The 25094-nt window shown below is 40.8% G+C and overlaps 1 protein-coding gene and 1 pseudogene across 2 annotated transcripts; both read left to right on the forward strand.

Annotated features, from left to right (window-relative positions):
- Positions 1-5066: 5066 nt before the first annotated feature.
- On the forward strand, positions 5067-7365 carry Defa-ps12 (defensin, alpha, pseudogene 12; annotated as a pseudogene). Its single transcript, NR_002878.2, has 2 exons — positions 5067-5131; positions 7263-7365. The product of NR_002878.2 is annotated as a defensin, alpha, pseudogene 12 (transcript).
- A 12717-nt stretch (positions 7366-20082) lies between these two features.
- On the forward strand, positions 20083-22814 carry Defb6 (defensin beta 6). Its single transcript, NM_054074.1, has 2 exons — positions 20083-20167; positions 22577-22814. The coding sequence occupies exons 1-2, from the start codon at positions 20110-20112 to the stop codon at positions 22708-22710; spliced, it is 192 nt and encodes a 63-aa protein (NP_473415.1). The 5' UTR covers positions 20083-20109; the 3' UTR covers positions 22711-22814.
- Positions 22815-25094: the final 2280 nt, after the last annotated feature.

The raw sequence follows: 25094 nt of genomic DNA on the forward strand, positions 1-25094 counted from the left end.
ATTAAAAGCAGTAAGGGAAAAAGGTCAAGTAACATATAAAGGCAGACCTATTAGAATTACACCAGACTTCTCACCAGAGACTATGAAAGCGAGAAGATCCTGGACAGATGTTATACAGACCCCAAGAGAACACAAATGCCAGTCCAGGCTACTATACCCAACAAAACTCTCAATTACCATAGATGGAGAAACCAAAGTATTATATGATAAAACCAAATTCACACATTATCTTTCCACAAATCCAGCCCTTCAAAGGATAATAAAGGGAAAATTCCAACACCAGGAGGGAAATTAATGCCTCAGAAAAAGCAAGAAGGCAATCCTTCAACAAACCTAAAAGAAGACAGCCACAGGAACAGAATCCCAACTCTAACAACAAAATAACAGGAAGCAACAATTAATTTTCCTTAATATCTCTTAATATGAATGGACTAAATTACCCAATAAAAAGACATAGACTAACAGACTGGCTACATAAACAGGACCCAACATTTTGCTGCATACAGGAAACCCACCTCAGGGACAAAGACAGACATTACCTCAGAGTAAAATGCTAGAAAACAATTTTTCCAAGCAAACTGTCTGAAGAAACAAGCTGGAGTAGCCATTCTAATATTGAATAAAATCAACTTCCAACCCAAAGTTATGAAGAAAGACAAGGAGGGGCACTTCATACACATCAAAGATAAAATCTTCCAAGATGAACTCTCAATTCTGAATATCTATGCTCCAAATACAAGGGCATCCACATTCATTAAGGAAACTTTAGTAAAGCTCAAAGCACACATTGTACCCCACACGATAATAGTGGGAGACTTCGACACTCCACTATCATCAATGGACAGATCCTGGAATCAGAAAGTAAACAGAGACACATTGAAACTAACAGATATTGTGAAGCAAATGGATTTAACAGGTATCTACAGAACATTTTATCCTAAAACAAAAGGACATACCTTCTTCTCAGCACCTCATGATACCTTCTCCAAACTGACCATATAATTGGTCACAAAATAGGCCTCAAAAGATACAAAAATATTGAAATTATCCCAGGCATTCTATCAGATCAACACTGACTAAGGCTGGTCTTAAATACCAACAAAAACAACAGAAAACACACATACACAAGGAAGCTTAACTCTACTCAATGATAATTTGATAAAGGAAGAAATAAAGAAAGAACGTAAAGGCTTTTTAGAATATAATGAAAATGACAACACACCATACCAAAACTTTTTTTAAATATTTTTTATTAGGTATTTTCCTCATTTACATTTCCTATGCTATCCCAAAAGTCCCCCATACCCTCCCCCCCACACCCCTACCCACCCATTCCCACTTTTTGGCCCTGGCGTTCCCCTGTACTGGGGCATATAAATTTTGCAAGTCCAATGGGCCTCTCTTTCCTTGATGGCCAACTAGGCCATCTTTTGATACATATGCAGCTAGAGTCAAGAGCTTCCGGGTACTGGTTAGTTCATAATTTTGTTCCACCTATAGGGTTGCAGATCCCTTTAGCTCCTTGGGTACTTTCTCTAGCTCCTCCATTGGGGGCTCTGTGATCTATCCAATAGCTGACTGTGAGCATCCACTTCTGTGTTCCTGAGGCCCCGGCATAGTCTCACAAGAGACAGCTATATCTGGGTCCTTTCAGCAAAATCAAAATCAAAATTTGTGCAGCAAATGAAAGCATTTCTAAGAGGGAAACTCATAGCTCTGAGTGCCTCTAAAAAGAAACTAGACAGAGCACACATTAGCAGCTTGACAACTCACCTAAAAGCTCTAGAATAAAAGGAAGCAAATTCACCCAAGAGGAGTGAACGGCAGGAAATAATCAAACCCAGGGGCGAAATCAACCAAGTGGAAACAAGAAGAACTATTCAAAGAATCAACCAAACGAGGAGCTGATTCTTTGAGAAAATCAACAAGATAGATAAACCCTTACCCAGATGCTCTAGAGTGCACAGGAACAGCATTCTAATTAAAAAAAAAAATCAGAAATGAAAAGGGAGACATAACAACAGATCATGAAGAAATCCAAAACACCATCAGATCCTTCTACAAAAGGCTATACTCAACAAAACTGGAGAACCTGGATGAAATGGACAAGTTTCTAGACAGATACCAGGTACCAAAGTTAAATCAAGATCAGGTTAATGAACTAAACAGTCCTATATCCCCTAAAGAAATAGAAGCAGTCATTGATAGTCTCCCAGCCAAAAAAAAAAAAAAAAAGCCCAGGACCAGATGGGTTTAGTGCAGAGTTCTATCAGACCTTCAAAGATCTAATCCCAGTTCTTCACAAACTATTCCACAAAATAGAAACAGAAGGTGCTCTACCCAACTCATTCTATGAAGCCACAATTACTGTGATACCTAAACCATAGATAGACCCAAAAGAGATAGAGAACTTCAGACCAATTTCCCTTATGAATATCGATGCAAAAATACTCAATAAAATTCTTGCTATCCAAATCCAAGAACACATCAAAACAATCATCCATCCTGACCAAATGTGAGAAGAGTCTTGTTCAGTTTTTAAGTGAATGTTGGCTTTCTATTATTTATGTTGTTATTGAAGAATAGCCTTAGTCCATGGTGATCTGATAGAATGCATGGGATAATTTCAATATTTTGTATATGTCGAGGCCTGTTTTGTGACCAGTTATTTGGTCAATTTTGGAGAAGGTAACATGAGGTGCTGAGAAGAAGGTATATCCTTTTGTTTTAGGATAAAATGTTCTGTAGATATCTGTTAAATCCATTTGTTTCATAACTTCTATTAGTTTTACTGTGTTCCTGTTTAGTTTCTTTTTCCACTATCTGTCCATTGATGAAAGTGGTGTGTTGAAGTCTCCCACTATTATTGTGTGAGGTGCAATGTGTGCTTTGAGCTTTACTAAAGTGTCTTTAATGAATGTGGCTGCCCATGCATTTGGAGCATAGATATTCAGAATTGAGAGTTCATCTTGGAAAATTTTACCTTTGATGAGTATGAAGTGCCCCTCCTTGTCTTTTTTGATGACTTTGGGTTGGAAGTCGATTTTATTTGATATTAGAGTAGCTACTCCAGCTTGTTTCTTCAGACCATTTGCTTGGAAAATTGTTTTCCAGCCTTTCATTCTGAGGTAGTGTCTGTCTTTTTCCCTGAGATGGGTTTCCTGTAAACAGCAAAATGTTGGGTCCTGTTTGTGGAGCCAGTCTGTTAGTCTATGTCTTTTTATTGGGGAATTGAGTCCTTTGATATTAAGAGCTATTAAGGAAAAGTAATTGTTGCTTCCTATTATTTTTGTTGTTAGGGTTGGCATTCTGTTCTTGTGGCTCTCTTCGTTTAGGTTTGCTAAAGGATTAATTTCTTGCTTTTTCTAGGACGTGGATTCCATCCTTGCATTTTTTTTTTATGTTATATTCCTTTGAAGGGCTGGATTCATGGAAAGATAATGTGTGAATTTGGTTTTGTTGTGGAATACTTTGGCTTCTCCATCTAAGGTAATTGAATGTTTGGCTGGGTATAGTAGCTTGGGCTGGCTTTTGTGTTCTCTTAGTGTCTGTATAACATCTGTCCAGGATCTTCTCATCTTCATAGTCTCTGGTGACAAGTCTGGTGTAATTCTGATAGGCCTGCCTTTATATGTTACTTGACCTTTTTCCCTTACTGCTTTAAATATTCTATCTTTATTTAGTGCATTTGTTGTTCTGATTATTATGTCTCGGGAGTAATTTGTTTTCTGGTCCAGTGTATTGGGAGTTCTGTAGCCCTTTTGTATGTTCATGGGCATCTCTTTCTTTAGATTCAGGAAGTTTTCTTCTATAATTTTGTTGAAGATATTTTCTGGCTCTTGAAGTTGAAAATCTTCATTCTTATCTGCTCCTACTATCTATAGGTTTGGCCTTCTCATTGTGTCCTCCATTTCTTGGATGTTTTGAGTTAGTATCTTTTTGCATTTTCCATTTTCTTTGATTGTCGTGCCGATGTTCTCTATGGAATCCTCTGCCCCTGAGATTCTCTCTTTCATCTCTTGTATTCTGTTGCAGATGCTCGCATCTATGGTTTCATGTTTCTTTCCTAGGGTTTGTATCTCTAGCATTGCCTAGCTTTGGTTTTTTTTTTTTTTTGTTTGTTTGTTTTTGTTTGTTTTTTTGTTTTGTGTGTGTGTGTGTGTGTGTGTGTGTGTGTGTGTGTGTGTGTGTATCTACTTTCCTTTTTAGGTCTAGTATGGTTTTGTAAATTTCCATCACCTGTTTGTTTGTGTTTTCCTTTTTTTTTTTTTTTTTTTTTTTGGACTTGTAACCCTTTACCAGTGTTCTCCTGTATTTCTTTTAAATCCGGCTCTAGCTTTTGGGGTGCCCAGGACTGGCTGAGGTGGGAGTGCTGGTTTCTGATGATGGTGAGTGGTCTTGGTTACTGTTAGTAAGATTTTTACGTTTGCCTTTCACCATCTGGTGATCTCTGGAGTTAGTTGTTATAGTTGTCTCTGGTTAGAGCTTGTTCTTATCATGATTCTGTTAGCCTCTATCAGCAGACCTGGGAGACTAGCTCTCTCCTGAGTTTCAATTGTTAGAGCACTCTCTTCAGGAAAGCTCTCCTCTTGAAGGGAAGGTGCAGAGATATCTGACATTTGGATCTACCTCCTGGCAGAAGATGAAGGCCTGAAACAGGACCTGTCCCAGAAGCTGTTAGCTTCTGTAGTCCACACTCTCTCCTGCACAGACTAGTCTCAGTGGGATCTGGAAACCAAGATGGCTCCCCCAGGTGCTCCAGCAAAGTCCTCTAGGGCAGGGCAGACACCTGTCCTCTGGCAGGGAAGGTGCCCGGATATCTGAAGCCTGAAATAGGGTCTGCCTCAGAAACTCTGTGGCTTCTGCCTGTCCCAGAAGCTGTTAGCTTCTGTAGTGCAAACTCTTACCTGCACAGACTAGTCTCAGCGTGCTCATTCTGTGTTTCATAATTGTAATTCCATGGATTCAAGTCAGTGTAGAATCCTATACAGGAAGCAGCACCTGGCACTATATAAGGCATTGAGCTGAAGTCCCTCTGCATCTCTGAATCTCACCAGGCTTCAGTCATGAGGATCCATTACCTTCTCTTTGCATTTCTCCTGGTATTGCTATCTCCATATGCAGGTGAGTCAGGGGAACAGGGTGATCCCCCAGTGAAATAAGAGACAGCTCCCTACATCTTTGTGTGTGAGTCTGTGCTTGTGTGTATGTATGGGTAGGTATGTGTGTGTATATGTGTTTGTGTGTGTGTATCATTGTGTTTGTATCTCCCTCTCTCTCTATGAACCTTTATCTGTTTCTCTGTGTTTGCATCTCTCTCTCTCTCTCTCTTTCTCTCTCTCTCTCTTTGTGTGTATGTGTGTGTGTGTGTGTGTGTGTGTGTGAATGCATGTCTCTCTGTATATATGGCCATCTCTATGTCTTTGTGTTTTTCTCTGTGCGTCATTGTCTTTTCCTTTCCTATTCTTCTTACATTCTCTATTTTCTTTTTCTTCTAAGCATATTTTAGAAAATGTATATATTATGACTTCAAACACAAACCAAAGATCCTTTTTACCTTGAAGGAGCCTAAGGTGGACTCATTCTCAGCTGATCTGTATCATATGACTTCCATTTCCTAACTCCTGGTGCTAAGCTCAAGATTATGAAATGAGTTTCTTATCGGTAGCTTAAACATAATAACATGAAGAATATTTGATTATTATCTGAAAAAAGTATACATTTAGAAGTCTTTATATCTGAAGAGTAGAGTCTCTACTTACTCTAGAGATTCCTTCAGAATAACTGGCCCAGGCTCTCTTTGAGAACTTCCTCTCCCACTACCCCTATAGAGGACCCTGAAGCACACACTGTCTACAGGGGTAATGAGGCTCAGAATGCAGGGAGGCTTTAGATCATAGCACTGCAAACTGTACCTAAATTTTATTTTGTGGAAAAGAGTTATATCCTTTTAAATTATGTGTACCTATATGGATCTGTGTATGTGAATGTGCCAATCAGTATAGTACCCAAGAAGCAATAAGAGCACATCTTATCTCTCAGAGATAGCATTATAGGCACATACAGGCTGCCTGACAGGGTACTAGAAACTTATCTCAGGTCTTCAGGATGAGTAAGCAATCCTAATTGCTAAGCCAAGTGTTCAGGCTCTGTGTTGTATGTCACCCCTGACATTAGACAACCAGAACAAAAGGTATTCACAACTCAAGAGAGGGAGCTAGACAAGTAAGAGAGAATGTGAAAAAAATGTTTGAAACTGCATCAGAAAGAAGTTAAGAAAATGAAAACATAATTTCACTAATTCTGTTGGTGGGTTCAGGTTTACAGAGGAGCATCTGTGATCCACGGGATACCCAAACACTTACTCTGTCTGACATTTAGATAAATGTAAAGAAGGAAGGAGGGGGAAAGAGGGAAGGATGAAATTAAGACCTGATTTTAGATATTGGAAACTACCAATAGTTCACTTTTACTTTTGATTTCCACTGTAGGTTACGTAGGTATCAAGTTATAATTAAGCAAGTCCTATACAGTGAGTTTGGGTCAAATACTTCATTTAAAATAGGTACCTGGAAGTTCAAAGACCTTAGTTAAAAATAGGACGATGGCTCAGTGATCAAAGGTGCTTGTTGTGCAAGTATGAAGATCTGACTTTGGATCTCAGTGTTCATGAAGAAGCAGAGAGAACTTCTGGTGCACATTTGTAATGGTAGCACTAAGAAGGCTCCCAGAGGCACACTGGCCAGCCAGTCAGAGAAACCAATTCAGTGTGTTCCAGGTTCAGTGAGAAGCTCTGTCTCAAAAAGTGAGGCAGATAACAATTCACCATCATGTGTTATGCCAACCTCTGCCTCTGTATGTGTCTGCACACACGTGCGTACACATTTACACCCACTGGCTATTTCTGATAGTAGCACAAGGGACTTGTGTGTGGAGAAGTAGAGGCAGGGCTGCTGTGAATCAGCTGAGGACTCACAGAGAATCCTTACTGAAATCTAGCCTGATGGACCTGAAAATTCCCATCAGTCAGGTGTGGAGCAGACCCTTCAACATTTGGGTCCTAGGGAAACCAGAACCCCTTTCCACAGCAATAGTGGCCAGAAGTGAATTCAGTTCTGCTAAAACAGATATCACAGTTTTGGGGGCTTGGGTGGGGAAGGCTGCTGGGATTTACTCAAGACTGTATTTCTGACCTGAGGCTTTCAACTCTAACACGTTTTTCTTACTTATCTTCCAGCTTTTACTGTATTAATCAACAATCTATTAACATGCATAGCCAATCGTGGCTTTTGCTGGCATTCATGCATTCAAGGTTTTCAACTAGCAGGCCATTGTGGCCATCCTAAAGTCAGATTGCTGCATTAAAAGATAGAGAAAAGGACCAAGAACCAGCAACGTGAATAAATGCCAGAATTTGCTTCTCCATGAATATGCACAAACAAACCCAATTAAAGTTCTTTGATTACATTTTGTAACTCCTGTTTCAGGGGATATTGCACTGTCTTTTGACTTTTATGGGAACATATATACAATACATAAAGGAAAAGCACCACACACGTAAAATTAACAATAGCAGTAATAATTATAATTTTAAAAATAGTCATTGAAGAAAACACTTTGCCTTCAGCCTTCCCACTCATGTATACATGGGTTCACCTGACCAAGCCAGCTCAGTCAGTCTACATGTTCTCTAGGGCCGGAACAAGGATTAAAAAGAAAAAAAGACATTTAGGTAACACTATAGTATGACCCCAGCCAGTTCTGAGGCTGAAGTCCTTTTGTTCCAGTCTGATTTTATACTACTTTTAGTACCTACAAAATGATAATATCAGTTCTGGTTCAAGGAACAAGCAAGGCAATGAACACAATCCCATAAACACCATTCTAGGGGCTAGTCAGGTTGACCATGACAAAAGGAATGCCACACATACCTCAGCTGAGCCTGCTCTGAGCTTTGCATTAGCTCACATGTAAATGTTCTTAATCTGGACTTATTTCCTGATTCCTAGACCAAAGCCAAGTTCCTGCCTTGAGCTTACTTGTTTTGTCTTGGTCTGATGTCAAATTCCCTCCAAGTGTCTAGAAGTAACCTCAAAAAAATCTCCACATTCACTCATATAATCCAATGATATATAAGACACATACACAAATATTAAAGTCATTTAAATATCCAGAAATAATGAGTATTTGACTATTAACCCAAGCATAGCATTTGACCTTTTGATTGCACTATGAAACCCATACACTTCATTTTGATGCTGGGCTCTTCAGACATTGCCCTCAAAGAATTATTTTTAATAATCTATATTTTTATGTATTATAAACTTGTTTTTTCACTTTTGTACAAGATCACTGGTGAATGTTGCAGGAATGACATGAAATTTAGCAAGATAAACATTATTTTGGGTCTTCTAGAGTGTGGCAGGACTGTTTAGGGTTTTCTATTAATTATCCTCATCTGTGAAAAGACTTTAATGGCTATTTTGATTTTTGAAAGCAAGACCCTTAAAGTTAAAATGGAAAAAAAATCAAGAAAATGCTAAATGGCTTTGCACTTCTAAAAATGACTAAGCCCTTTGTTTTTCTGATAGTACCACGGTTGTGGGTGCACACAGGGCTGCACACTACTACAAAAAGGGAACAGACACATAGCAGAGCATCACTGGAGCTGGGCAGTGTTCACATCAGAAATTGTTTACAGACAACCTCTGAATCTGGTAAATGGAAGGACGCCCCTTACGCCAAGCTTTTACCTATCTTCACTCCAAACCCTCTCTCTGCCCTTCATGTCTCCCAACTGAACTTCTTCATGCTATGAAACCTCTACCAGATGACACTACAGTCCTCAATCCAGCTGAAAAATCACCCACTTACAGCTGCACACTTGTCTCTACAGCTTCTTCTAAAATCCCAGCCTCCTCAGATTCCTCTTCTCACCAGATTTCCACATAGTCTCGTTGCTCAACTTCTTTAGAATCCTCCTCTCTTCCTGTGCCAGCTGTAAGCTGCTCCAATCATCCTGTACTGGTACCTAATTTCAGACCTCCTAACACTTATTCTAAGTCTACAACTAAACCACATACTTCTCCCTGATGCCCATCCTAACACAGCATCAATCCTTCCTTTAAGAGAAGTTGCTGGGTTAGATGGTCTAATCAGAGTCTAATCCTTTCTCACTAAGTGAACTTTCTCAAATAGAAAACAGACTGGGATCTGTCAGAGACCATACCTTGAGAAAGTGAGCCCTTCACAATCTCCCACCCTGATAGGCCAAAAGGCCTCATGCTAGGAGCCAGTTGTCACTCCCTCCTCCCTGTTCCCTTCCTGGCACCTGAGGCTATAAAAGCTGAATTATAGTCCCCTCTTCCTTATCTCTTCCTGAATTCCCGTGACTTCCAAGGACATGAGTTAAGTCTGAGTCCGGCCTGACACCTCAAGGCTGTTAAGGAGGATCTATGTTCCGGAGATAAGACGCAGAGTGCCCACCGCCTGGAGCCTGACTTCGGCCCTCATGTCAGCAGATGCCCACCTCTTTGTTCTTTGTTAATTCCCCCTCGACCCCTCCCTATTCCTGCGATGTATGCTTTAAAACCAGGCGTCTCAGCCTAATAGACGGAAACCTTGATAGGTGCACTCTACTTGGTTTCCGGCTTTTCTTCCCCTTCCAATCCCATTTTCTTCCAGGTTTGCAGTCTCCCTCGCACCCACGAATAACTGAGTCCCGTGGGATGGGATAGGGATCCTATACCTGTAATCCTTCTGCCTTTATAAAAGAATTTCAGTATATTACTCAATCTTACAGCTTCATTTGTATGATGTACATATGATTCTCACTAATAATTTACTTCCTGACAATGAAGGCAATTTTGGGAATAGGTGAGAATACATGCAGACAAGACTTATTAAACAGATCTAGCATATACAATTTGCTGAGATCTGAGATGGCATCTGACCAAGATCCTCAATGGTATTATAAGTCCCCAGGTAGTATTTTTATCCAGAAATAGATTTATAGCCTGGCCAGTCACCCAAGAGCAGCCCTAAACCCAGTACATTTTGAAAAACTCCAAGAGGTTAAACAAAATAAACAAGAAAACCCATCTCAGTTTTTGGAGTACCTTACAAAAGCAATATTACAATATACTAATTTAGCACCTGAAAACACAGAAGGTAAGCAACTTCTGATTACCTACTTCTTTTCCAGAGCTACCCTGACATGAAAGCCAAACTTAGACATTAGGAGAGGGAACTTCCAACTCCACAGGCAGAAGTCTTGGTGCTGGCCTTCAAAGTGTACCATCAGAGAGATGCCTGCAGACAAAAATACCATATGCTGGCAAAGGCTGTGTGACAAGTCCCAGCCATTGCCCCAGCTTCCTGGTCTTCAAAGTTTCAGCCAGTTAGCACCAAGTTCCTGATACACATGTGGCCAAAACAAGGTCATTGGGAAAGGGGTTGCCTCAACTTCCTCATGGCAAAAGGCCATCAGGAGGATATAATAGCCTAAAGCCACTCAGGAAAGAGAACACTGCTCCCAGGTAACACTCCAGCTGACCTCTTAGGCTTGACTGTTAATAACAGAAGAGGTCTAAGCTCCCTTGATCTGACTACTTCCATTACCAGTATGGAGACCTGGGTATTCATCATGGTATCTGGAAGGCCCATCTACTTCCTCTTGGACATTTAGGCCACTTACTTGGTTCTTACATAGTTTTTGGACACACCTCTCCTTCTTGTTCCCCTATTATGAGGATAAGAGGACAAGCTTACCTTGCTCACCAAGACCTACCACTTAGAAGCACTCTTAGGGGTCTTTGTCTCACCCATTCCTTTTTGATAGTTCCAATGTTTCCTGTCCCCTTTTTGGGAAGGTATATTCTAGCTAAGATGGGGGTCCTATTTCTTTTGACCCCCATTAGGCTAAAGCCAGGCTTACCTGCAGCACCTCTCTTCCTCCTCCTAGCCATTTAACCCTCTAATACTAACAAGTTTCCCTTGCCAGCTTCTCAGGTATACTCCCAAATCTGGGGCATCAAGAACCCCTCAGCTGCTAAATATTATTCTCCTCTTTTCATCCAATGATTTGACTCTTCCAGGTACATCACCCAAGCTCAATACCTTCTTTCTCTCCAAAGCCTCAGGGGGATCCATGATCTCTTAAGGAAAACGTCCTCCATTCTACCTCTTCCACCTTTAACATCCCCATACTAGCAGATAAGAAACCTAATGGAACCTATCTCCTGGTTCAAGATCTCAGGGGCATTAATTCTACAGTGGTTTCTGTCAATCCTCTCGTAGCTAATCTTTATACACTCCAATTCCCTATCCCCTCAGGGACTTCTCATTTCTCTTTCCTAGATACCAAGGATGCATTCTTCTTAATACTAGATTCCAGTCACAGAACATCTTTGTCTTTACCTGGACTGACTCTGACACCCATTTTCTACTCAAATCATCTTGACTGTTCTACTCAGGGATTCAGGTACAGGCCACACCCATTTGGCCAGGCCCTGGCTTCTGACTTACTTTCTCTGTCTCTCCGTAAATCTAAGATTGTCTATTATGTAGACAACATTCTTTTCTGCAGAGACTCTTAAAAATTAGCCAAACTGACACCTCTGCTCTTCTAAATTTCCTGTCAAGTGAAGGCTACATGGCCTCACCTTCTACAGTCCAACTTTCCACTCCTCAGGCCACTTATTTGGGACTAATAATTTCCTCATCCCAGAAGGCTATTACATTTGATAGAGAGAATCTAGTAGAGTCTCTAATAGTTCCTTCTACAAAGGAAGAGATTATAGGGCAATAGTGGTAAAAACTGTGTGGTTTTGGTACAGAGACAGGTAGGTAGACCAATGGAATAGAATTGAAGACCCAGAAATGAACCCACACACCTATGGTTACTTGGTATTTGACAAAGGAACTAAAACTATCTTGTAAAAAAAAAAAAGAAAGCATTTACAACAAATGGTGCTGATTCAACTGTCAGTCATCATGTAGAAAAATTCAAATTGATTCATTCTTAATTCCTGTACAAAACTCAAGCCCAAGTGGATCAACAACCTTCACATAAAACCAGATACACTGAGTGTAATAGAAAAAAAAAGTGGGGAAAAGCCTCAAACCCATAGGCACAGGGGAAAATTGCCTGAACTGAAAGCCAATGGCTTATGCTGTAGTATCAAAAATCAAAAAATGGACATCATAACATTGCAAAGCTTCTGTAAGGCATAGTCCACTGTCAATAGGACAAAATTGTAATGAACAGATGGTAAAAAGGTCTGCACCCCCTACCTTTGATAGAGGACTAATATCCAATACATACAAAGAACTCAAGAACTCAGACTCCAGAGAAACAAATAACTCTACTAAAAAATGGGGAACCATGATACATCGAAAATTCTCAACTGAGGAAACTTGAATGGCCAAGAAGCATCTAAAGACATGTTCAACATCCTTAGTCATCAGGAAATGCAAATCAAAATGTCCCTGAGATTCCATCTCACACCAATCAGAATGGCTGAGATCAAAAACTTGAGTGACAGCACATGCCAGCAAGGATGTTGAGAAAGAGGAACATTCCTCCATGTTGGAGAGATTGCAGGCTGGTATGACCACTCTGGAAATCAGTCTCGGAGTTCCTCAGAAAGTTGGACATACTACTACCTGACGACCCAGCAATACCACTCCTAAGCATTGCTCCAAATTGTAATAAGGACACATGCTCCTCTATGTTCATATCAGCCATATTTATATTAGCCAGAATCTACAAAGAACCCAGATGTCCCTCAACAGAGGAATGGATACAGAAAATGTGGTATATTTACACACTGGAATACTAGTGTGCTATTGAAAACAATGACTTTATGAAATTCCCAGGCCAATGGATGGAGCTTGAAAATATCATCCTGAGTAAGGTAACTCAGTCACAAAAAACATACCCGGTATGCACTCACTGATAAGTGGATATTAGCCATCCCATATATAGTCACCAAATCTTGTGGCTATTGTGGATGCTGAGAAGTGTTTGATGATGAGAGCCTGATATGACTGTCTCCTGAGAGGCTCTCCCAGAGCCTGACAAATATAGAGGGGGATGCTTGCAGCCAATCATTGGACTGAGTGCAGGGTCCCCAGTGGAGGAGTTGGAGAAGGGAATGAAGGAGTTGAAGGGTTTGCAGCTCCATGGAGGGAGTAACAGTATCAACCAGCCAGACCTCTGGACCTCCCGGGGACTGGACCACAAATCAAAGAGTACATATGGCTCCAGCTGCTTATGTGGCAGAGGAAGTCCTTGTTGGTGTCAGTGGGGGGATAGGCTCTTAGCCTGAGGGTGTTTGATACCTCAGTTAGGGGAATGCCAAGTCAGGAAGATGGGAGTAAGTGGGTGAGTGGGGAGCACCCTCTTAGAGGTAGGGGTAGGGGGAATGGGATAGGGGTTTTTTGAAAGGGAGACATGGAAAAGGGATAACATTTGAAATGTAAATAAAGAAAGTATCCAATAAAAAAAGTGACCAGATGAATATGGGCTGCACTTCTTGGTCTTGCCAGATACATTTGTTAGGATAATGGACCACCGACATCTTCTACCAATACCACAACATCCTCTTCTTCTATCTACAAGATGCATGGAATCCCAGCAGGGAAACAGGAGTAAAAACCAATGTGGATCCCCTGTGAGTACTATTCTCATACAGAGAAAATATGTCTCAATTGCTCAACTTCTACATATCAGAAAAATAGAAGTAATCAAACATTCCTCCAACGTCCTTACTCCCTTGACATCCCCACTCATAAATGGCACTAACCTGTCATCTCCTTAATATCACTTGACCTGTGTGCTTTAAAGATTGATGGCTAGGTGTGCTTCCTGGAACTAATTCACAATTGTCATTTACAGTCTCTCAAGAAATATTGCCAAGTAACCTCAACTCACCATTTATCAGCTGCTCTGACTTTGATATTGCCATGACCCCATACCTTTTCTCTATCTCTTTTTAGTGTGACATACTGTTTTAAGACATTCAGGACATGTTCTGTAGGAATGCTAAGCTTCCTAGACTGCAGTAGAACCACACCCTTGATAACTCATTTCTGCCACAGTGCTCTGCAGTCCAAAACAGGTCAATTCTCTGTGGCACTCAGGTATATCATGGCCTGCCTCCTGTCAGCTGGTTAGGAGTTTGCACATTGATTTTTCTTTTCTCTGAAGTAGGAGTAATCCACAGAAAAGAGCCTCTAGCAATCCCAGTTGTAAACACAATACCTGCCCAACATGACATGAGGGCAGATCAGGTCATGCCACTCCTGGTCATTGTGGGAATAACTACAGGTGCCTGTGCTGGAACAGCAGGGCTGACTACTTCTCAAACCCTCCACAACAAAGTTCTCTTCTCAGCTTGAAAATGGTTTTCAAGAAATTTCTGAAACCATGCTCACCATCCAGAACCAGATGGATTCTTTGGCAGGAGTGCTCTCTCAGAACTGAATGAGACAAAGTGTCCTTACAGCTAAAGAAGGTGGTCTTTGCCTTTTTTCCAAGAAGTATGCTGTTTCTATGTCAATGAACCTGGGATAGTAAGAAATAAAATCCAGCACTACTATCAGACATCAAGAAATACAGGGAACAAAGTGAGGTCTCCTATTCCTGGGTTTTCAAAAACCCTATAAGGAAATGGATACTGCCCTTTCTAAAATCTCCTCATTTTTCGGCTTTACTATTTACTCCAGGTCTTATTAATCTTGTCTCTACATTCAAAAAAAAATCTAACCAAACAAATAATCAGTTCCTTTTACAGGATTACCAGCCACTGTCCACAGAATATACTGATTGATACAAAGGACTATTAATTGGGCCCTGATGGTCAAAGTCAGCTACAACCCAAGACTGACAAAGCCCCTAGACAAAAGGAAACTCTTTAAGAGATCTGACACCACTGTGCCCCTTTCATGGTTGGCTTCCTCTCACCTATTTTCTCCCTCTTTAGTCAAAGAAAAAAGGAGTAATGTTAGCATCAGAAGCCTTTCTGCAGCCAGCCTCTGAATCCAGCTATGATGCCATCCCTAGGTGACAGGACCCTCCTGTGTCTGTTGCAGTGTGCAACCTTCGCACACCCCTTGTGCTATCTGCATCACCTTTGAGTCATCGCCTGCATTACTTAAATCATGGCCAGGATAAAAGACACGAACCCAAATCCATCATTCTCTTCTCTCTTTCAATAAAGACCTCCCAAAGCCAGGCAGTGGTGGTACACACCTTTAATCCAAGCACTTGGGAGGCAGATGTAGGTGGATTTCTGAGTTGGAGGGCAGCCTGGTCTACAGAGTTAGTTCCAGGACAGTCAGGTCTACACACAGAAACTCTTTCTCAGAAAAAAAAAAAAAAACAAAACAAACAAACAAACCCAAAAAACAAAAATTTCTTCCAAAGTGTGAAGTGTTCTGCCTTAGCATGGTCTGCACAGGAATAAACCATTTTCAACTTACAGGGGATGCACACATAGCAGCACACCATGGGAGCTAGGGAGCACACACACACACACACACACACACACACACACACACACACACTACCCCTGGATCTGGGGGTGCACATACATGCAGTTAACTACTTGGTTTGGGGCTGGACACACACCTAGCAGTGGACCACTAGAGCTATTCAGTGCCTTACTTGACTTGGCTGAGATCCTAAATATCCACAAGAAGATAAATGTTAAAGTTTTGGTTAGCCTTAGACTCAACTGGAAGATGGTGGGACATTCTGCAAGTGGGTCTAGTAGAAATGAGCTAGGTTTGGACACAGAGCACAGCAATGGGTATTGGCAGACCAGACCCCTCCCTTCTGCTTCCTGGTTACCAGCAGGTGAATGATTTTACCTCACCACAAGCTCTTTGTCATTTATTCCCTGTCTTGTGACAGATTACAAAACAGTGGTACCCACACACCATGGATTGAATCTTTAAGGCTTGAGCCAAAGTAACGTTTCTTCCATCAAAGTTGATTCCTCAAAAGTATTTGGCTATGTCCATAGACAATTTATTCATTTGCTTTTTTTTTCTGTAGAAGGTGAGAAAATTATGCAAACGGGGAGGAATGGTGTATTAATTCAGGCTGAGCATTTACAGACAATTATTCCACATTAAGTTTTTGTCTGATCTTCCTCTGCCTGGAAAAAATATCTTAGTGTTGGGGATGAGTAGCATGCTTTTTCAATAGACACCTGCATCACACAGGGAAGCAAAGTCCCAAAGAGGGGTGAGACAGCATGTGGAAATCCTCCAATCCCAGACAGAACTTGTTTATAACATGCAACTTTACCCTAACCCAGCCCTGTCATTCCCTAATCCAGTAGAAACTTTCATCTAATCATCATTACAGATTACTCACTAGCTACTTTTAAGGACTGCAGAGTAGGCTAATAATGACCAGAGAAAGGCAAGAGTAAGGAGAATTGGGAAAAATTAATGATAATAAAAAGATAGGAGAATTATTTCTAGTCGATCTATTGCATGCTTATACCACTGAAGATAATGAAAAGCTGCTATTAGTATAGTAAATTTATTCAATTTGAAGGGATGGATATACTAATTATTCTGTATTGATCCTTGCCTACCATATTTATATACTTTGATAGTACACAATAGTACACAAATATGTATATTTACTGTGTCTTATTTTATTTTAAAATCTCTTCTGTATACCAGGTTAAAAATATGTCTACCAAGCTCAATACTGTGAGATTTTCCAACACAGCAGTGGGAGTGAGGCATTCTAATGTGGGTGCAAACTCTTCATTCTCCAGCCTCAAATCTCTGTGCTTCGGATTCTATAGAACACCTTTTGTCAAAACTGTTTATACATTGTAGATTTCTTCTTATGAGGTTGTTTTTTTAATCTTCCTGTAGGGAGGAATAAATCCTGGTTAATGTAACTTTTTTTCACTTACAAAATCCTAGTCTCTCAGCTCTTGCCATGAGGTATGCATTGATAGTCATCAATGGTTTTCTAGGATAAAAATAAACAGCTGGGTTATGGAATTCACAAGAGACCTCACTCAGAGTCAAGCCACGTGGCCTCCCTCAGAACAGGTTTGAGCAGGAGAAACAGGGAGATGGTGGAAAGGACTAGAGTCCCACTGTTATGGATTCTCATAAAAGATTCTAAAAAGCATCTTGACTCCTCCCCTCTGATACTCACATTATTTCAGAGAGTGCAGAACCACATATCCAAATGCTATCAAGTCCCACATTTGTCCATCCCCTTGCGGCTAGAAGTAGCTATTTACTAGTTTTTTTTTCCTAAGGGAGAATAGTGCCCCATGTTCAGGTAACATGTTACTAACACATTGCTTTCTCTGAGACTGAAAACAACACACTCATCTGACTCCAGGTCCATCACACTGAGTTCCTGGAGGTGTTTAGTAGTAAATGAACTTCAACATTGAGCAGGAGCTTAGAGAAATCTATAAAACTAGGTCCATATACTGCCCTAAAGAGCTGGGAGAACCATGACTTGGCTCCCATTCTTCTGCATTCACCAGCTGACTGTGCCCAAGACCTTATGGATCTATGAGAAATTAGTCCCCACTGAGGCCTAAGCCTATTGACAGACTAAGATGACCAAGTCTAATGTGTGAGGTCCAGGCAAGTAAGGTCCAATTGTAACCAGTGAGTCTGTCCCAAGACAGCACGGTTCCCTCCAAACTAAGAAGAAGGGTAGCATGTCAGGAGCCATAATGGGACAAGCTAATAACTAGCAGGTGATCATCCTGAAGTGGCTTGCTTCAGATTATTTTATAACCTGTGACAGATGAGCCCTTATTAAGCAAGGCTGTAAGGGACTCATTTTAGGAAATATTTCTGCTATTAATATGCTTTTCCTCTTATTAAACATATATCACTAAGTAGTAGCACACTCCTTTGGAGCAAATCTCTGCAGATCCATGAAGATGTACAATCTTGTAGTGATGCTATATAGACAAATAGATAACTTAAGTCTTAATGATGATCCTATAAGAATTCCTAAAATTATATCTGTCATTACTAAGCTCTTTTATAGTGGGACTTTTTTTCTTTTAATTTTTTTATTAGGTATTTTCCTCATTTACATTTCTAATGCTATCCCAAAAGTCCTCCATACCCTCCCCCAACTCTCCTACCCACCCACTCCCACTTCTTGACCCTGGCATTCCCCTGTACTGAGGCATATAAAGTTTGCAAGACCAATGGGCCTCTATTTTCACTGATGGCTGACTATGCCATCTTCTGATACATATGCAGCTAGAGACACAAGCTCCCGGGGGGGGGGGGGGTACTAGTTAGTTCATATTGTTGTTGTTCCACTTATAGGGTTGCAGATCCCTTTAGCTCCTTGGGTACTTTCTCTAGCTCCTCCATTGGGGGTCCTGTGATCCATCCAATAGCTGACTGTGAGCATCCACTTCTGTGTTTGCTAGGCCCCGGCATATAGTCAAACCTGCAATGAGAACTCTGCCAGTCTCCCTCGTGTCACCAGTTAATTGCTCTTAGATGGTAACCAGACTTTCTCCTACACAGAGCATATTCCAAGAGTTATATAACAATTAACCAAAGGTCATTAAAAGGGAACTAATGATTTCTTATAGGTGCTAGGACAGAAGATAAAATATTGACTGTGTTTATCTATATAAAACTTCACTTATAACTTAGTTATGGTTTCAAACCTTTGGTCAACCCGTGGAGCTGAGACAGATGATGGATGCTTAGCTAGATAATTACTCGTAATGAATTTGCATGTAAACATTCTCTGTTGTAAGCTTCTATTTCAATTTATGATTTGATTTTCTATGTGAAATCTTGATGAACTTTTCAACATGTGATCATGTATTCTGAATGATGTTTAAGAGTGGAGGACAAAGAGAAGAGTCAGAACTGAGGGACTGAGGTGAGAGGAATGGAAGTGAGAACTGAGCTGAGAGAGGAACTGAGCTGAGGAGTTTTTAGACAGAACACTTTAGATTAGAAAGAGAATGCAGAGTGGAGTATCTTAGAAATTATAGGTAACATAAAATACTAAGAGAGCAATGTGCAGAATGCAGAAGGAAAGGGGAAAAAAGATGTTGCAGAGAGCAGAGGGAGCAGGCAGGCTTTTCCTGACCATGTTTTAGTCTTATTAAAAGAAACAAAGCTTTTTCCCTACAAACATGGGTTTAATTCATTCAGCATTAAAAAGGTAGAAATCTTTTCTTTTTCTTTGTAATAAAGATTAGAGTGCAGTTTTCATCCAGAATAAGTGAGTTCGTTCTGTACTGTGCTTGGTCTTTTTCTCCATATGCATATGTTAGTATGGATGTGTGTGTAGCTGGGCCCAGTTGGGTTTGAATGGAAATGTATAAATGAATAAATGAGCATGTATGAATCTGTATATGAACTTATGTGTGATTATGCATATTTGCTTATGTCAAAGTTTTTCCTTCTGCGAATGTTATGAGTGTTATTCTCTTCTCCTGGTTCAATAGAAGTTTATTGCTCCAAAGTCCCCCCTAGTCTGACAAGCAAGAGGCATCTGGACAATAGGGAAAAGTCTCTAGCAATTAATCCTCTACTTATTCTCCTGCTGTTTTAGGGTGAGGTGCTAAGTGCAGTAAGTGCAGTTTCTGCCCTCAGAAGATCACAGAAGGCAGGTCAGCTACAATAGCATAGTAACTTACATAAGTAAACTTTTAATTATACAGCAACCCTAAATTTCTATTAAGACAAAGTCTTACCACAGAATCTCCCAAGACAAAGTCTTACTCTCTGCCTACACTCTTCCACCTCATCTGCCTGAAGAAGAATGGATAAGAAAGAAGAAACATCCCCTTTGGGGCTGGCCTTCAGCGTCAGGTAGCTCTTCTTGCTAAACAATACAGGAAGAAATCTTCTGGGGATCCCCACATTTGCATAAAAGACACTGAGTGTGCTCTCAAAGGGCCACCCCCTCACTAGAGAGATAAGGTGCTCTGTGTTTCATAATTGTTATTCCTGAGATTTTAATCAGTGTAGACTCCTACACAGGAGAAAGTACCTGGCACTATATAAGGCACTGAGCTCAAGTCCCTCTGCATCTCTGCACCTCACCAGGCATCAGTCATGAAGATCCATTACCTGCTCTTTGCCTTTATCCTGGTGATGCTGTCTCCACTTGCAGGTGAGTCAGGGGAGTATGGTGGTCTCATACTAAAATGAAAGACAGCTCCCTACATCTGTGTGTGTGTGTCTGTGTTTGTGCATGTGTGTTTAGGTGTGTGTAGGTGTCTGTGTGTGTATATGTGTTTGTGTGTGTGTATCATTGTGTTTGTATCTTATGTCACCCTCTCTCTATATGAACCTTTATCTGTTTCTCTGTGTTTACATCTCTCTCTCTCTTTTTTTGTGTGCATGTGTGTGTGGATGCATGTCTCTCTGTATATATGGCCATCTCTATGTCTTTGTGTCTTTCTCTGTGTGTCTTTGTCTTTTACTTTCCTATCCTTCTTATTTCCCCCTTTTTCTTTTTCTTCTAAGCATATTTTAGAAAAAGTATATTTTGTGACTTCAAACACAAACCAAATATGCTTTTTACCTTGAAGGAGCCTAAGGTAGACTCATTCACAGCTAATCTGCATCACATGACTTCCATTTCCTAATTCCTGGTGCTAAGCTTAAGATTATGAAATGAGTTTCTTATAGGTAGCTTAAACATAATAACATGAAGAATATTTGATTATTATCTGAAAAAAGTATTCATTAAGAAGTCTTTATATCTAAAGAGTAGAGTCTCTACTTACTCTAGAGATTCCTTCAGAATAAGTGGCCCAGGCTCTCTTTGAGAACTTCCTCTCCCACTACCCCTGTGGAGGACCCTGAAGCACACACTGTCTACAGGGGTAATGAGGCTCAGAGTGCAGGGAGGCTTTAGATCATAGCTCCCCAAACTGTCCCTAAACTTTATTTTGTGGAAAAGATTTATATCCTTTTAAATTATGTGTACCTATATGGATCTGTGTATGGGAATGTGCCAATCAGTATAGTACCCATAGAGGCCATAAGAGGACATCTAATCTCTCAGAGATGGTGTTACAGTCACATACTGCCAAGGAGCTAAAGAGATCTGCAACCCTATAGGTGGAACAACAATATAAACTAACCAGTACCCCGGAGCTCTTGACTCTAGCTGCATATGTATCAAAAGATGGCCTAGTCGGCCATCACTGGAAAGAGAGGCCCACTGGACAGGCAAACTTTATATGCCCCAGTACAGGGGAACGCCAGGGCAAAAAAATGGGAATGGGTGGGTAGGGGAGTGTGGGGGGAGGGTGTGGGAGACTTTTGGGATAGCATTGGAAATGTAATTGAGTAAAATACGTAAAAAAAAAAAAGTAAAATAAAATAAAATATACTTAAAAAAAAAAAAAGAAACTTATCTCAGGTCTTCTGCAGGATCAGTAAGCAATCCTAACTGCTAAGCCAAGTTTCCAGGCCCAAGATTGTATTTTATCCTTGACATTAGGCAACCAGAACAAAAGGTATTCACAACTCAAGAGAGGGAGCTAAACAAGTAAGAGAGAATGTGAAAAAATGTTTGAAAGTGCATCAGACAGAAGTTAAAAAATGAAAACATAATTTCACTAATTCTGTTGGTGGGTTCAGGTTTACAGAGGAGCATCTGTGATCCACGGGATACCCAAACACTTACTCTGTCTGACATTTAGATAAATGTAAAGAAGGAAGGAGGAGGAAAGAGGGAAGGATGAAATTAAGGCCTGATTTTAGATATTAGAAACTACCAATAGCTCACTTTTACTTTTGATTTCCACTGTAAGTTACTTAGGTATCAAGTTATAATTAAACAAGTCCTATACAGTGAGTTTGGGTCAAATACTTCATTTAAAATAGGTACCTGGAAGTTCAAATACCTTAGTGAAAAATAGGACGATGGCTCAGTGACCAAAGGTGCTTGTTGTGCAAGTATGAAGATCTGACTTTGGATCCCAGTGTCCATGAAGAAGCAGAGAGAGCTTATGGTGCACATCTGTGATGCTAGCACTAAGAAGGCTCCCAGAGGCACACTGGCCAACCAGCCAGACAAACCTACTCAGTATGTTCCAGGTACAGTGAGAGACTCTGTCTCAAAAAGTGAGGCAGAGAACAATTCACCAGCACATATTATGCCAGCCTCTAGCCTCTATATGTGTCTGCACACAAGGTCATACACATTCACACCCACTGGCTGTTTCTGATAGTAGCACAAGGGACTTGTGTGTGGAGAAATAGAGGCAGGTTTGCATGAATCAGCTGAGGATTCAAAGAATCTTTCCTGAGCCTGATGGACCTGAAAATTCCAATCAGTCAGGTGTGGAGCAGACCCTTCAACATTTGGGTCCTAGGGAAACCAGAACCCCTTTCCACAGCATCAGCGGTCAGAACTGTATTCAGTCCTGCTAAAACAGATATCACAGTTTTGGGGTGGGATGAAGGGGGAGGCTGCTGGGATGTACTCAAGATTATAGCACACTGGACTGTATTTCTGACCTGAGGCTTTCAACTCTAACATGCGTGTTTCTTACTTATCCTCCAGCCTTTTCCCAATTAATCAACAGTCCAGTAACATGCATGAGCTATGGAGGCTCATGCCAGCGTTCATGCAATGGAGGTTTTCGACTGGGTGGCCATTGTGGCCATCCTAAAATCAGATGCTGCCGCAGAAAATAGATAAAAGGACCAAGAACCAGCAATGTGAATAAGTGCCAGAATTTGCTTCTTCGTGAATATGCACAAAACAAACCCAATTAAAGTTCTTTGATTATCTTCTGTAACTCCCATTTCAAGGATTACGACTATCTTTTGACTTTTATGGGAACATATACACAGTACATATAGGATAATCACCACACACATACAATTAATAATAGCAGTAGTAATTATAATTTTAAAAATAGAGTCATTGAAGAAAACACTTTGCCTTCAGCCTTCCCACTCATGTATACATGTGTTCACCTGACCAAGCCAGCTCAGTCAGTCTACATGTTCTCTAGGGCAGGAACAAGGATTAAAAAGAAAAAAAGACAATTAGGCAATAGTGTAGCATGACCCCAGCCAGTTCTGAGGCTGAAGCCCTTTTGTTTCAAGTCTAATTTTAGCCCACTTTTAGTACCTGCAAAATGATATCAGTTCTGGCTCAAGGAACAAGCAAGGTAATAAGCAAAAATCCCATAAACACCATTCTAGGGTCTAGTCAGGTTGAGCCTGCTCTGAGCTTTGCATTAGCTCAAAGATTGTTCTTAATCTGGACCTATTTCCTGATTCCTAGACCAAAGCCAAGTTCCTGCCTTGAGCTTACTTGTTTTGTCTTGGTCTGATGTCAAATTCCCACCAAATGTCTAGAAGTAACCTCAAAAAGATCTCCATACTCACCCATATAATCCAATGATATATAAGACACATACACAAATATTAAAGTGATTTAAATATCCAGAAATAATGAGTATTTGACTATTACCCAAGCATAGCATTTGACCTTTTGATTGCACTATGAAACCCATACACTTCATTTTGATGCTGGGCTCCTCAGACACTGCCCTCAAAGAATTATTTTTAATAATCTGTATTTTTATGTATTATAAACTTGTTTTTTCGCTTTTGTGCAAGATCACTGGTGAATGTTGCAGGAATGACATGAAGTTTAGTCCAGCAAGAGAAGCATCATTCTGGGTCTTCTAGGGGGTGGTAGGACTTGCTAGGATTTTGTAGCAATTTTCCTTATCTGTGAAAAGACTTTAATGGCTATTTTGTTTTTTGAAGGCAAGACCCTTAAAGTTAAAGTGGATAAAAGCAAGAAAATGCTAAATGGCTTTGCACTTCTCAGAATGAAAGGTCCCTTTGGCTTTCTGATAGAACCAGAGCTGCGGGTGTGCACACTGGGCAGTACATCAATGGAGATGGGGAGTGGACACATAGCTGAGCAGCACTAGAGCTGGACGGTATTAGTTAGCATCAGAAACTGTTCACAGACAGCCTCTGAATCTATCAATGATGTCATCCCTAAGGGACAGGACCCTCCTGTGTCTGTTGCCGTGGCAACAGTCACACACCCTCTTGCTTTACCTGTGTCTCTTGCAAGTCATCACCTGCATTACCTATGTCACGGCTTGAATAAAAGACAGGAACCCGATCCATCTCTCTCTCCCTTCATTACTTCTTTCCCTCTTTCAATAAAGATCTTTGAAAGTGTGAAAGATTGATCTGTCAAGAAATATGCCGTTTTCAACCAACATTGGTGCTGAAACCTAGGACTGACTAGGGACCACCCAGGCAGGTGCATGGTTCCACAGTGTGCACCACAGCTGCCTCTGTGGGACACTGGGAACTCTACTGTGGTGGATGGCCACTGCCACATGGGTTAAGCCCCGCAGGCTGGACTTCATCCCATCAGGTCCTCCAGCTTTACAATCTCACTATTCATGCTAGTGGATCGCCAAAACCATCGCACAAGCATTGGTGGACTGGTAACTTTTCGTTCTGGTTGGTGGGTAGGGTCCCTTCTCCCAAGGAGGTTTGGCAACCCTGTATGGGCTTAGGGGATGGACAGTCTAAGTTCCCTATGACCATCCTCCTAGCTGACGCCCCAGTTTAGTACTTTAATCCTTGGGTGACCTCTCTCTCTGTCTTAGGCTGTTTTCATGACAGCTCCCTCTCAGGCTATCCAGGAATGCACCTATCTTGTCTGATATTGCAAACTATTTTCTCTTGTTGCCTTACAAAAATCCTAAGCTTATGTAAAACTCTTTTTTTTTTCCTGTGAGTCCAGGACTCACTAGCCACTAGTGTCCACGTGATGCCCAGGTACATCTAGATCTAGCTGTTATTCATTAGTTATTGCATTTTTCCCTTGGGATGCCTGTACAAATAGTTCAATAACATTCATACCACCTAATGGGCATCTATCTCAATGTCTTCAGCCATATCTCCAGGTAGCTTTTTGATATGTACCTGGAAAATCTAAATCTCTAGAACTAACACCCGATTTGAGGGTATACAAACTTATACACCTCTGTAGTAAGGTCTGGATTCACTACCCATTAGATAATGGCTCCAAG

The sequence above is a fragment of the Mus musculus genome, chromosome 8 (genome assembly GCF_000001635.26).
Source record: "Mus musculus strain C57BL/6J chromosome 8, GRCm38.p6 C57BL/6J".
Lineage (NCBI taxonomy): Eukaryota > Metazoa > Chordata > Mammalia > Rodentia > Muridae > Mus > Mus musculus.